This window comes from Scyliorhinus torazame, chromosome 7 (genome assembly GCF_047496885.1).
Source record: "Scyliorhinus torazame isolate Kashiwa2021f chromosome 7, sScyTor2.1, whole genome shotgun sequence".
Lineage (NCBI taxonomy): Eukaryota > Metazoa > Chordata > Chondrichthyes > Carcharhiniformes > Scyliorhinidae > Scyliorhinus > Scyliorhinus torazame.
Genome location: NC_092713.1, coordinates 33,790,054 through 33,803,825, shown reverse-complemented (window position 1 = coordinate 33,803,825; position 13,772 = coordinate 33,790,054). Strand labels below are relative to the sequence as shown.

The 13,772-nt window shown below is 47.4% G+C and overlaps 1 protein-coding gene across 7 annotated transcripts in view; it reads left to right on the top strand.

Annotated features, from left to right (window-relative positions):
- bcar3 (BCAR3 adaptor protein, NSP family member) overlaps nt 1–11,790 on the top strand; it is a 335,071-nt gene extending 323,281 nt beyond the window's left edge. For all 7 annotated transcript variants that reach the window (XM_072510520.1, XM_072510521.1, XM_072510522.1 and 4 more), the window contains 4 exons: nt 2,557–2,728; nt 5,154–5,265; nt 6,915–7,121; nt 10,987–11,790. In XM_072510520.1, the coding sequence (XP_072366621.1) occupies nt 2,557–2,728; nt 5,154–5,265; nt 6,915–7,121; nt 10,987–11,159 (664 nt within the window). In that variant the 3' untranslated portion in view covers nt 11,160–11,790. The remainder of the gene's footprint in view (nt 1–2,556; nt 2,729–5,153; nt 5,266–6,914; nt 7,122–10,986) is intronic.
- Nucleotides 11,791–13,772: the final 1,982 nt, after the last annotated feature.

Below are 13,772 nucleotides of genomic sequence, written 5' to 3'. Positions count from 1 at the left end.
GCACCACTCGAGAAGCTTGACACCATCCAGGACAAAGCAGCCTACTTGATTGTCACTCCATCCACGAACATTCATTCCCTCCATCAGCGACGCACAATGGCAGCCGTGTGTACCATCTACAAGATGCACTGCAGGAACTCACCAAGACTCCTCGGGCAGCACCTTCCAAACACACGACCACTACCATCTAGAAGGACAAGAACAGCAGATACCCGGGAACCCCACCACCTGGAGGTTCCCCTCCAAGTCATTCACCACCCTGACTTGGAAATATATCGCCGTTCCTTCAATGTCGCTGGGGAAATATCCTGGAACTTACTCCCTAACGGCACTTTGGGTGTACCTACACCATATGGGACTGCAGTGGTTCAAAAATGCAGTTCACCACCTCAAGGACAATTAGGGATGGACAATAAAAGCTGGCCTCGCCAGAGATGCACACATCCCATGAGTGAATAAAAAAAAGTTGCTGCCACAGCTGGAGCGAGATTTGAGATGAAACGTGCACAGTAATTTTTTTTATAAATGTTTTTTATTGGATTTTTGAACAAAGTATATTTACCATTATGTACACAGAATAAGATATATATATTTATATAATATAGAGAGAGAGAGAGAGAGAGAGAGAGAGAGAAGAGCATACACAAACATACCAAAAGAAAAAAATAAATAAAATAAAATAACTGGTGGGGTATTAAGCACCAGCTCAACAGCAGCAACTCTGTATAATTGGCAATATTATTTTTAACACATAAGTAGGCATCTTTTTTTTTGGGGGGGGGGGGGAACTGGGGAGGTACATATACATTTGGGTGCTGGAGAAACAATTACAGAGGGCGATACTCGAATGGATCTGGTGTTGGTGTTGTCACTTGTTTCTCCCCGCCGGGTTTCGCTGCCGTTGTCGTCTCACGTTCACCTCCGCTTCAGCCGTTCGTCCCCTCTTTCGCCCGGATTTTCCTTGCTCTCTGTTCCTGGAGGTGCCACGTTTGTTATCGTTTTCCGTGCCCTCCTTCTAGCTATCTTTCCCCTGCCTCCCCCTCTCCCCCACACCTCTCTGGTTCCCCACTATTGTTCCCTGTCTCCTCACTCTTCCCCTCCCTCCCTCCCCTTCTGCCCCCTCCCTTCTCTTGTAGTTCGCCTTTCTTTTCTCTTAGGTTTAGCTGTGTCCCCCCCCTTCCCCGATCTATCCCTCCCTCTCATGCCTTGGCTACTTTCCCCTGATTCTTGGCTACCTGGCTAGTCTTCTGCTTGTTCGTTGGCCACAAACAGGTCCCGGAACAATTGGGTGAATGGCTCCCACGTTCTGTGGAAGCCGTTGTCTGACCCTCGGATGGCGAATTTGATTTTCTCCATTTGGAGAGATTCCGAGAGGTCGGACAGCCAGTCTGCAGCTTTGGGTGGTGCTGCTGACCGCCAGCCGAACAGGATTCTACGGCGGGTGATCAGGGAGGTAAAGGCAAGGGCGTCCGCCCTCCTCCCCAGGAATAGATCTGGCTGGTCTGAAACCCCGAAGACCGCCACTTTCGGGCATGGCTCCACTCTCATCCCCACTTCTTGGACATTGCCTCGAAGAAGGCTGTCCAGTAACACGCACAGTATTGAGGATAATTGTAAAAAAGAAGTAACATGTTCACCTGTTGCACAATCCGTTATCTGCTGTTTCTGTCTGCATATAATTATTTACTTAATAAAACTACTCTACTTCCCTCACTGATTTCATCTTGTCAATTTAGGAGGAGACAGCAGTGTAGTGGTAATGTTACTGAACTAGTAATCCAGAGACCCAAGCTGATTCTCTGAGGGCCCAGGTTCGAATCCCACCAAGGGAGTTGGAGGATTTTAAATTCAATTCATAAGTCTGGAATTGAAAGCTCATGTCAGTGACAATGACCATGAAACTATCATAAATTGTTGCAAAAACCCATTTGGTTCACTGATGTCCTTGGAAGGAGGAAATCTGCCATCTCAAGATAAGGGGTCCTTAACACTTCCCTTGAACATAATCAGTTTTGTTAGTTCCTCGTTGTTACCTGATAGTCCTGGAGATAGAAAGTTGCTCTTTTGGGGTAAGTCCTGACAGAGGCAAATGCAACATTCCACCAGGATGTGGTCTAGGCAAGTTCGCTGTAATCCACCTTTTAGAAGCATCCAGAAGCTTGGCTGGTTTGCAGCTCCACGTGTCAGGTGACCTGTGGCAGCCATCTTAACGGTGAGCTCTGCCCTTTTATAAAACAGACACACAAGTTTTTTTAAAAAATTGTCATGTCCTCATGCCCTCAGCAAGCCATTATTTAATTGGCTGTAAATGAACGGGCTGCTTTGAGGTCATGAAAAGCAACAATTTATTGCAAATCTTTAAAATATTTCCTTCAGCAGAGGATACGATTTAATAATGTTATGCTGAAATTATTTTAAAAAAACAAGTTGACATTAATTGAGTGAGTTTGGTTTATTTCATCTTGAAATACTTGAATGCAAATCTAACTACGGATTTAGAATCTGCATACCATCCGGAGGTCAGTCCAATAAATAACAAGACTTACATTTTCACAGGCATTACACCCTGGCCATTGGGATCGCAGTGGATGTCTTGGGTTGCACGGGAAGTGTTGCAGAGAGAGCTGCTGTGTTAAGTAAGATCATCCAACTGGCACTGGAACTGAAATATTCCATTGGAGATCTGTACGCTTTCTCTGCAGTCATGAAAGCGTTGGACATGCCTCAGGTATTGCCTTTCTCATTGTACCTTGAGTTAAGCACCAAACTGTCCGATTGATGTTAATCCTGTTATCACTGGATGTATTCAGCACTTGACGGTCAAACACGTCTTCAGCTCTGAAATGAATCAATTAAGTGGATAGATGTTAAATAGAATTTAAAAACTTGAGCACTCATGACTCCGCTTACCAAAGGCTCTTCTCTGTCAATGGACAGAGGATAGGCACAAACCCCACAAGAGGGAGGATTACCCCCAGGCTGTTTAGGGCATAGAATCACGAGTATCAAAGGAGGCCATCTGGACCATTGAATCTGCACCGACCCTCTCAAAGAACACCATACCTAGGCCCACAACCCACCCTATCCCCATAACCCAATAGCCTCACCTAACCTAATTTAGCATGGCCAATCCACCTGACCTGCACATCTTTCGATCGTGGGAGGAAACCGGAGCACCCGAAAGAAACACACGCAGACACGAGGAGAATGTACACACTCTACACACATGGGGGGGGCGATTCTCCAATATGGATCCCAAGTGTTCGCGCCGTCGTGGGGCGATTCTCCAATATGGATCCCAAGTGTTCGCGCCGTCGTGAACGCTGTCGCGTTTCACGACGGCGCGAACTGGGCCCCGGTAGGACTGATTCTGGCCCCCATAGGGAGTCATGAGTGCTCAAGTTTTTAAATTCTATTTAACATCTATCCACTTCATTGATCCCCATAGGGGGCCAGCACGGCGCTGGAGCAGTTCACGCCGCTCCAGCCTCCTTTCGCTGCGCCAACCCGCGGATGCGCAGTTGAGCCACGCCAATCTGCGCATGCGCGGGGGACTTCTTTAGCGCGCCGGCCCCGACTCAACATGGAGTTGGTGTTCAGGGGCTGGCCGCGCCAGAAAGTAGGCCCGAGGGGGGTGGAGAGGCCGGCCCGCCGATCAGTGTGCCCCGATCGCAGGCCAGACCCCATCGGAGCCCCCCCCCCCCCCACAGGCCACCTCCTGACCGTTCGCCCAGAGTTCCCACCGGCAGCGACCATGGGTGAACGGCGCCGGTGGGACTCTGTCGTATTGACGCGGCCGCTCGGCCCATCCTGGCCGGAAAATCAGCGGCCCCGCCGATTCCAGTGACCCGCGGCCGGCGCCGTGCCAAACCCGCCGGCGCAAATGGCGGCGATTCTCCGCACCTCGGAGAATCGCGCGCGGGCGTCGTGGCTCGGTTGGGGCGATTCTCCGGCCCGGCGCGGGGCTCAGGAGCATCGCCCCCAGACAGTCACCCAAGGCGGGAATTGAACCCGGATTCCTGGCGCTGTGAGGCAGCAGTGCTAACCACTGTGCCACGTGCTGCCCCAGAGGATAAAGTTTAAAATCTATATCTTCAATCCCGAAGGGAACCATAGACCCAAGGAAATTGATCACCTTTTGGTACAAGGTCAGGGATCTTTCCTGGGGCACCTTGTGCTTCATACCAGCTCTTGACCATTCGGCGTTTATAGGGTATACGGAGAGGTGGAATTCCTCAAACACTCCTAGGCATGCACTCCGTGTCTAGGGGTAGGTTATTGATTTCCCCACATCCCCTCTGGCTACACCTTGCCCACTAACATTGTTCTGGCCTGTGAAAAGGAACCAGAATCCCTGGAGAGTCAAGTTGCAGCCTAAATTTCAGCTCCCCGAGCTGTGCCTCGGATCTGATCAGACCTTCAGATCCACAGGGCTGGAATCTTCGCTGGCAGGATTCTCCGTTGCACCGGCAGTATTCCCATGCCCTGGGATTTCCCAACGGCGTAGGGCTGCCCAAAATGGGAAACTCTATTGGCCAGCTGGCAGTACAGAGAATCCCGCTGCCGGTGGGCGGGGGGGGGGGGGGAGCGTGCCGCACCAGTTGTGATGGACTATCCGGCCCATATTGTCTCTCTGGGACCCACAAGATATGCAGTTTTCAGGACAATATTAGACAAAGACAAAGGGTTAGGGATTGGACACATTCGCCACCAGGCCCCCCAGCAAGTATTTCCAATCAATACTTGGGCGATACATTGAAGGAAGACCCCAGGTTCGTTCTGGTTTTAGCTGATTGCATTCAATTTCTCGAGAATCCTCAAATAGCTTCCACACTCCTGTGTAAGGGGAGGAAAATCAGCCTGGAGAGAGTCGTGGTGACTACCGAGGGAAGTTTCCATTCGGATTGCTATCTGCGTTGGCAGAAACTCCTAATGTGGTGAGGACACCATCTAGTTCCACTGCCCGATTCTGTGCCTGCCACACAAGCTGGTACTTATCGAAAGGTCAATGGCAAAAGATACTGGACATGAATCTGAACCGAGGGGTCACTGCGACGGGGGTCAAATGGGTAATATTTTGATCAGATTGAAGTATTGCAGACGGTTCATTGAACAGGAACATTCTTCTAATGTGACTTTTCGTACCTGCATAGATTACACGGTTAGAAGATACTTGGACTGTACTGCGGCGCCAATATACTGAGAGTGCCATTGTTTATGAGAAGACTCTTAAACCTTGCATCAAAGCTTTAAACGAGGGACGAGGTAAGGATAGTTCACCGAGGAAGCTGCACTTCATTTATTCAGAAAGGGAATACACTACAGGTGGCTTTAGTTCATAATGTCATCTTAGGTTTAGCACACTCGCCTCTGAGCCACAGTGTTGTGGGTTCAAGTCCCACTTGAGCACAACAATCTAGGTTGACTCTGCAATGCAGTACTGAGGGAGTGCTGTGTGGTTAGAGGTGCCAAAGTTGAACCGAGACCCCATATACCATTAAGATGGATATAAAAGATCCCATGGCACTATTTCTAAGAGTCTTGGCCAATATTTATCCATCAATGTCACAAAAACAGATTGCCTGGTCATTGTCACATTGCTGTGATTGGGAGCTTGCTGTGCACAAATTAACGACATCACTTCGACACCAGTGCCTACACCTCGAAAGTATTCCATTAGCTGTAAACCACGTTGGACTGTGCGGTGGTCATGAAGATGTGACATAAAGACTGTTCCCAAAGCCTTTCCTCCATCTATTGGTCAGGAGTGAGGTGGAATACTCTCCAGTTGCCTGGACGAGTGCCTATCCAACAACACTCAAGCAACTTTACGCCAACCAGAACAAAGCAGCCCGCTTGATCGGGACCCCATCCATCATTTAAACATTCACTCCCTCCACCACCGGGACACTGACAGCAGTGTGTACCGTCTACAAGATGCTTTGCATTAATTCACCAAGGCTTCTCCGATAGCACCGCCCATTCTTTTTTTTAAATAATAAATTTAGAGTACCCAATTCTTTTTTTCCAATGAAGGGGCAATTTAGCGTGGCTAATTCATCTACCCTACACATCATTTTGGGGTGCGGGGATGAGACCCACACAGACACGGGGAGAATGTCAAACTCCACACGGACTGCGACCCAGGGCTGGGATCGAACCTGGGTCTTCGACGCCGTGAGGCAGCAGTGCTAACCGCTGTGCCACCGTGCCGCCCTAAAACCTGTGACTTCTACCACCTAGACGCGCAAGAGCAGCAGAGAATGGTAACACCACCAGCTGTAAGCTCCCCTCTCAGACTTGCAACTGGATTTCTGCTTCTTCATCGTCACTGGGTCAAGATCCTGGAACTCGCTTCCTGCTCTGGGGACACCTAAACCACACGGGCAGCAGTGGTTACAGAAGATGGCTCACCACCATCTCCAGGGCAATTACAGATGGACAATAAATGTCAGCACTGCTCAAATTTTCACACCTGGCTGATTCCTCCTGGATTGCACCAAAATAGATGATTTGATCCAGGGCAACAGTTAAGCTCGTAAAATTAGATTCAGTTTTCCTTTGCCAAGTAAGAATGGGAGAAAAGTAAACCAGCATTCCCATCCCTAACTAGCATTGGAAGGGGTGTATGTATGGACATTGGGTGCTCACTGAGGTTACCAGCGTGATCCAGCACTCTCAGAACCTTGACAGTAATCAATGTTTTTGGAGATGGTTATGGAGGGGAAAAGGTATTTCAATTATTTATTCTTAAAACAAATTTAAAAATTGCGTCGTGTTGTGGGAGAATCTTCTGCATAATCACAGAAAGAATTAAGTGGATTTCTAATTATTGTTGAAGGTATCTGTTGTTTAACATCTTGCCATAATCTGCCATGTTGACGTTTTATTCTTGCCTCTGTTTATTCTGATAGAGGAGGTCCCTTTCAGCAAGGTAACAATTCCCCACCTCATGCCTCTCATTACTCTGATGGAGCGGGAGTTTGTTACCTTTGAAGCCACTGAGTTGTGGGAAAGCATTGACCAGGGCTGTGAAATAATGCTCAAACATCTGGAAAATGCACGTTGCTTTGCGTACAACACTGCTGTGTACAAAACCAATGCAGAGCGGATACTTGCAGGTGAGGATACATAGAACATAGAAAAATACAGCACAGAACAGGCCCTTCGGCCCACGATGTTGTGCCGAACCTTTGTCCTAGATTAATCATAGATTATCATAGAAATTACAGTGCAGAAGGAGGCCATTCGGCCCATCGTGTCTGCACCGGCTCTTGGAAAGAGCACCCTACCCAAGGTCAACACCTCCACCCTATCCCCATAATCCAGTAACCCCACCCAACACTAAGGGCAATTTTGGACACTAAGGGCAACTTATCATGGCCAATCCACCTAACCTGCACATCTTTGGACTGTGGGAGGAAACCGGAGCACCCGGAGGAAACCCACGCACACACGGGGAGGATGTGCAGACTCCACACAGACAGTGACCCAAGCCGGAATCGAACCTGGGACCCTGGAGCTGTGAAGCAATTGTGCTACCGTGCTGCCCTTAAGAACAAATTAATCTACACCATATCATTCTACTGTAATTCATGTACCTATCCAATAGCTGCTTGAAGGTCCCTAATGTTTCCGACTCAACTACTTCCACAGGCAGTGCATTCCATGCCCCCACTACTCTCTGGGTAAAGAACCTACCTCTGACATCCCCCCTATATCTTCCACCATTCACCTTAAATTTATGTCCCCTTGTAATGGTTTGTTCCACCCGGGGAAAAAAATCTCTGTCTGTCTACTCTATATGTTCCCCTGATCATCTTATAAACCTCTATCAAGTCGCCCCTCATCCTTCTCCGTTCTGATGAGAAAAACCCTCAACCTTTCCTCGTAAGACCTACTCTCCATTCCAGGCAACATCCTGGTAAATCTCCTTTGCACCTTTTCCAAAGCTTCCACATCCTTCCTAAAATGAGGCGACCAGAACTGTACACGGTACTCCAAATGTGGCCTTACCAAGGTTTTGTACAGCTGCATCATCACCTCACGGCTCTTAAATTCAATCCCTCTGTTAATGAATGCTAGCACACCATAGGCCTTCTTCACAGCTCTATCCGCTTGAGTGGCAACTTTCAAAGATATATGAACATAGACCCCAAGATCTCTCTGCTCCTCCACATTGCCAAGAACCCTACCGTTAACCCTGTATTCCGCATTCATATTTGTCCTTCCAAAATGGACAACCTCACACTTTTCAGGGTTAAGCTCCATCTGCCACTTCTCAGCCCAGCTCTGCATCTATCTATGTCTCTTTGCAGCCGACAACAGCCCTCCTCATTATCCACAACTCCACCAATCTTCGTATTGTTGCTCTTTTTAGCCTTAGTTTTATTACCTCTGATTGTCACCTTTGCTCACGAGTCGCCAGGTATCTTTCTGATACCGCCACGTGGTTCAAGCTCGAGTTATGATTAATAAGTCAGCACACAGCTTAGATAGATTGAAATCAACGGTCATTTTTATATACAACAATTAATGCTTACACAATAAATCTACTATCTATATCGAAACCTACCACTACTGGCCAATACTTAACTTTAGGAAGGGCCCACCAGGTCAGGGAAATGAATGGCTTATCGAATCGGATCTGGCCTGCGGGATTCAAAAGGCTGATACGGGTCGATGGCTAGGAGTCTTTATTGGGTAACGATCGCTGGAGTCAAACTTACGGTTCTTTGTTGAAGGTTCTTGCGAAGGTCGCGAGCAGGCGAAGAAGGGAGAGAGAGAGCGATCTGAACTTGGCCCCTCACTTTATAGGGCCCAGGGGCTTCCCGCCTCTCGGGGCGGCCCTTGACCCTGAGTCCCAAGTGATTGGACTTGTTCCCAATCACTGGGTTCGATATGTCCAATAATGGGGCGATTCCCCGATCGGGGGGTGGTCGTTCACCTGTCTTTGTTTCGGCCACTGCAGGCACCGACAGGTCTGGCCCGGCATTCAATTGCTAATATGTTGCAATTGTTCCCGGGGATAGTCGATTAAACTGCAGATGTCTGGGATGATGTGCTGCTAATAGTCCGGAGTCTCGATCGGGGCCGACTTCCCCAGAGCCGAATACGCTATTCTGTCTGCAGCTGTCCGTTTGTGTCCAGTTGGCTGCTTTTTCCATCAGCCTTTTCGGTTAGCCATTTTACATCGGGATTTGGCCAAATTAATAGGGAATCAGCCATTTTAGGTGGCTACAGTATCGTCTGCAAATTTACTGACCCACCCTTCAACTCCCTCATCCAAGTCATTGATGTAAATCACAAACAGCAGAGGACCCAGAACTGATCCCTGCGGTACACCGCTGGCAACTGGGATCCAGGCTGAATATTTGCCATCCACCACCACTCTATCGGTACACCGCACAGGCGGGAGGAAAGTATTCAGTCAGCTGGTTTGAGTCCAAACCCGGAGAATTCTAACATGGCGCTGGTGAAGCTGAATGCATTCGTACAATTATTAGTTTAATTGTGTGCTGCACAAAGACTGTTCTGGAATTGCTGCATTCTCGATGGCTATGATAAAGCATGTTTTCTTAAGCAACTAGCTTGATCCAGCTCTCCAGTCACACTCTGTCGACGACTTACTCTATGAGCAACTTTACACGCGTGTAAAGGAGTTACCGAGCAGTTGCTGAATGGGCCGTTGATGAGCAACATCATTGCAACTGTGAAGTTAGACTCCTTGACCAATACTGTAGTTTCTCCTACAAATCCATTCTAATCGACACTGGAAATGGCTGGTGCCAGCTGCTGACTTCTGTAGTAGGCTATCTGTAAAACAATCAGTATTTCTGTGCATCAGGACTGTGTAGGGATGGTGGTGTAACAGTAATGTTAGCGCATCCATAGTCCAGAAGCCGAGGCCAGTGCTTTGGAAACGAGTTGAATTCCCACCACAGTAGCTGGTGGGATTGAATTAATAAATAAATCTGAAATTGTAAGGCTAGTACCTGCTCTGGTCTACATGTGACTCCATACAATGTGGTTGATTCTTAACCGCCCTCTACGATGGCCAAGTGTGCCACTGAGTTGTACCAAACCAATCATTGCAACTGAACCAAATGAACCGCAGTGGTTCAAGAGGACAGCCCACCACCGCGTTCTCGGGGATAATTAGGGATGGGCAGTAAATACTGGCTTGCCTGAGATATTCACATCCCATGAAATAACTTTTTAAAAAGCAGGAACACGCGTCCAGATTTTGCTGAAAGGTCACGTGCCCTTATTAATACAGAACTCCAGCAACCTGTGGTGAGTAAGAGCTACCCTTTGAGCTGTGAGTCAGTACAAGTTTCTGCCCAGTTTGTGCAACTCCATCATTAGCCTCACAAACCAAAACATCTCGACCTGAACCTGCTTGGGTAATTTCATGGAGTTGCTGCCAATTTGCCTCTCCTAGTCCTGAAAGTAAAAATTACAAATGTGGAGGCTCATTCCTTTCGGCTGTGCCAAATATGCATTTTTAATCTTTTTCTTTTTTCTCTTGTCTCAATCCAATCTTTCTTTCTCTCTCCTTATTTTTCTTTCTGTAGCTGATTTGACTCTTAATTCACACTCCTCCTCATCTGTTTATTTTTTAATCTTTTAAACCTCATTGGTTAAGGGGGTTATATTGTCTGTCCCTTTGTTCACCAAGTGTCAAAGTGCCTTGATTCCATATCATTTAATTATTAACTCTCACTTGCAGCAGCTTTGTGGCCAAAGATTAAAAAGTGTACGAACAAATCTAACTAATGGAGGACACTACAAGATGCCCCACTCATAAAACTCTTTCTTAATGAGGAAGGTTGAGCGATTGCAGCTTGTCCTTCCACAGAAACCTTTTGACCCCTTTACATTAACCAACTGTATCATGAATGGCTCCAGCGTTGTTATGCCCATTATTACTATCGACTCTCGAAAACAGTACGTTTCTGAGATTTCTTATTCCTTTCCTCTTAGGTTTCGAGTCAGATGAAGAGCTGTTGGAGACATTTCGGACTGAGTTTGCAATGAGGCTGCTGTGGGGAAGCAAAGGGGCTCAAGTTAATCAAAGCGAGCGATATGAAAAGTTCATGATGATTTTGACAGCTTTGTCACGAAAGCTTGAACCACCTCTGCATCTGGACCACTAGAAATCGATGGGAATCCAGCCTGGAAGGCTGTAAAAGCACACTTCACTCTATATTCACCCATAATCAAGAAACTGTCCCATGTCCACATATCAGTGTTCTAGCTACTCGCTGCCTAGCACTCGATCATTCGCTTCTGCTTGCACAAGTCCAAACATTCCTGATGAATTCTTAAATGTAACTAACGACAGTGGTGAATCTGGAAGCACTCCTGGAATGTTATTGTCCTCTTATGATGATTCTTTGAAATATCGTAGCGACGGAAATTTCATTTAGCGGAGATATTGAGGACACTTGTAGGAGGCTAGGTGGAGCGACCTTGTTGCTGTCCCCAGGCTGTAGTCCACGCCCTGCCTGAGTCTAAACGTTGCCAGCTTGCATTGGGATAAATGGTCAGGTGATGTTTGTTTAAATGTTGGTCATTGTAAATATCAAATAAGAAGGTAATGTCTTTTGTCTGAAGGTTTCAGCCATTTAATATATTTTCTTACTGTAATATCAAACCAGAATGTGTAAATAGAGCTCTGTAAAAATGAAGACGATTACATATGATATTTTATGCAGTACTGCAGAGTTACAGTGCAGAAAGTGTATTAACATGATCCAGTAAAATTGCACCATTTCTTTACAAAGACCAACTGTTGATGCCTGTTTTTTTTTCTAATGAGTGGTTGAACTCTCATGGCATTGCACTTGGGAAATGGAGACGGAGGGGGCGATCCTCCAGCCACGCTGTGGCGGAAAAGCAGCTCACCGTGGCACAGCGTGGCTGGTGAAAGCTGGGAGCCCCCACTCCCAGGATCTACCCGGTTCGCAACGCCTCGCGAGATTCGACGCAATTGTGAAACTTTGCAAGGTGAATCCCGCCCACAATGGACGGGGTCAGTTTTTGGCAAATCTGCATATTAGAGTCGACAGTAAGCTTCACTCTAATGTGGAGTTTCCCAAGGTACCTGATGCTTTGGGATCCCTTCGCCTCGGGGAATTCGGGCGAGCGCATTTGGTCCTGTTCTCCACAAACAGGGACCGGAGGAGAACAGCACTCTGTGGGGGGTGGGGGGGTATCGGAGGCCCCCAGCTGCATGCTCTATAGGCAGGGTAGTTCCCTGGCACAGCTGGTACCACCTGGGTATTGCCTAGGTGGGACTGCCAGCTGGCAGGGGCACTGTCAAGGTCAGAGATTCTTTTGGGGGCCACGGAGATCATCTTTCGATACAAATGGGGAGGTTCGGTGAGTGGTGATGCTCCACATTGTAAAAAACAGAACTATGTGCGACCTCGGCCACGCTTGTCCCTTCAGTCTCCTTATTCTACCAAGTCACAGTGAATAGTCATGTGCTCTAGGCATTGCGAGTGCCAGTAAACACGCGGCTAAATACGCTCGCTCGGGGAGTTTGTTCCTTTTTGGGGAGATCACGCTCAGAGTGAAGCAGTATTAGAGAATAGGAGCACAATTGTGATGATCTGGCAGTGGTAAGGGCCATGCAAACCAAATCTCCAAGGAAACCATGGGTGCGATCCACCGGCCACGTTGGGCTCTCGCTCGAGCACGGTGCAATCAGTGAATCACGGGAGAGGCCTCCCGTAGGTTTCCCGACAGCCTGCATGGGATTAATCCAAGACCCGCGAGGCATCGGAATCTGAAGCACACCCAAAAGGGGCAGGACCAAATGGCGCGCAAAGTCAGTTTAAAACTGACTTCAGCAAACTTACCCAATATCCACTGGCCACCCGGGATCCACCGGCCTCCAGAGCGAGGTCGCAGCCGGGGTGGGGGTGGGGGGGGGGGGTCTCCTGGGCCACCGGAGGCCCCTCGGTGGCCAAAGACAGTGCAGGGTGGCCACCTGGCCCTCCCTCTGCAGCGTGGGCATCTTGGCACTGCCCAGGTGGCACCTTGGCACTGCCACCCTGGCACTATTTGTATTTTGCTACTAGATGATATGTGCTAAGTCAGGGGCCACACATTCCAGTAACACTTTTGGAGATTTTAAATTAAAACATTTATATGAACAAGATAAAAGAAAACTTAAACACACAATATTGCATTTACACAGTTAAAAGAAGTCACAGTTTATCCAGCCTCTCATAATTCAAACCTTTAAGTCCCGATAGCAACTTAGTAAATTCTTTCTGCACTCTTTCTAGTTTAATAATATTCTTTCTATAATAGGTGTAATGATATGTATAGCACCAGTGTTGTAAAGGGTTAACGTCTGAAACTATGTGTAAATCAAACACTAGATGGAATTACTAATTCACTATATAAGATAGCATCTCTAGGAATTCTAGGAGAAGCTGAAGAGAATATGATGAGCACAGAGTGAGAATTGATTGTAGAGATATAGCGCAAGGTCATGTCAGAGTGTAGTTTATTAGTTAGATAGAATATTGATTACTGTACTACAGATTCAGGAGAACTAGTTTAGTATCTGTTACTCCGTAAAGTGTGCAAACCTAATCAAAGTTAGTAATGTAAAATAAATTTGTTTTGATTCAAATTTCTTATTTTTATATTCTTTGTCAACATTACATATCTGGCTACCTTGGAGGAAAAGGCAAGGAATATGTGACCAGAACTGGACACAGTATTCCAAGTGTGGCCTTACTAATGTCTTG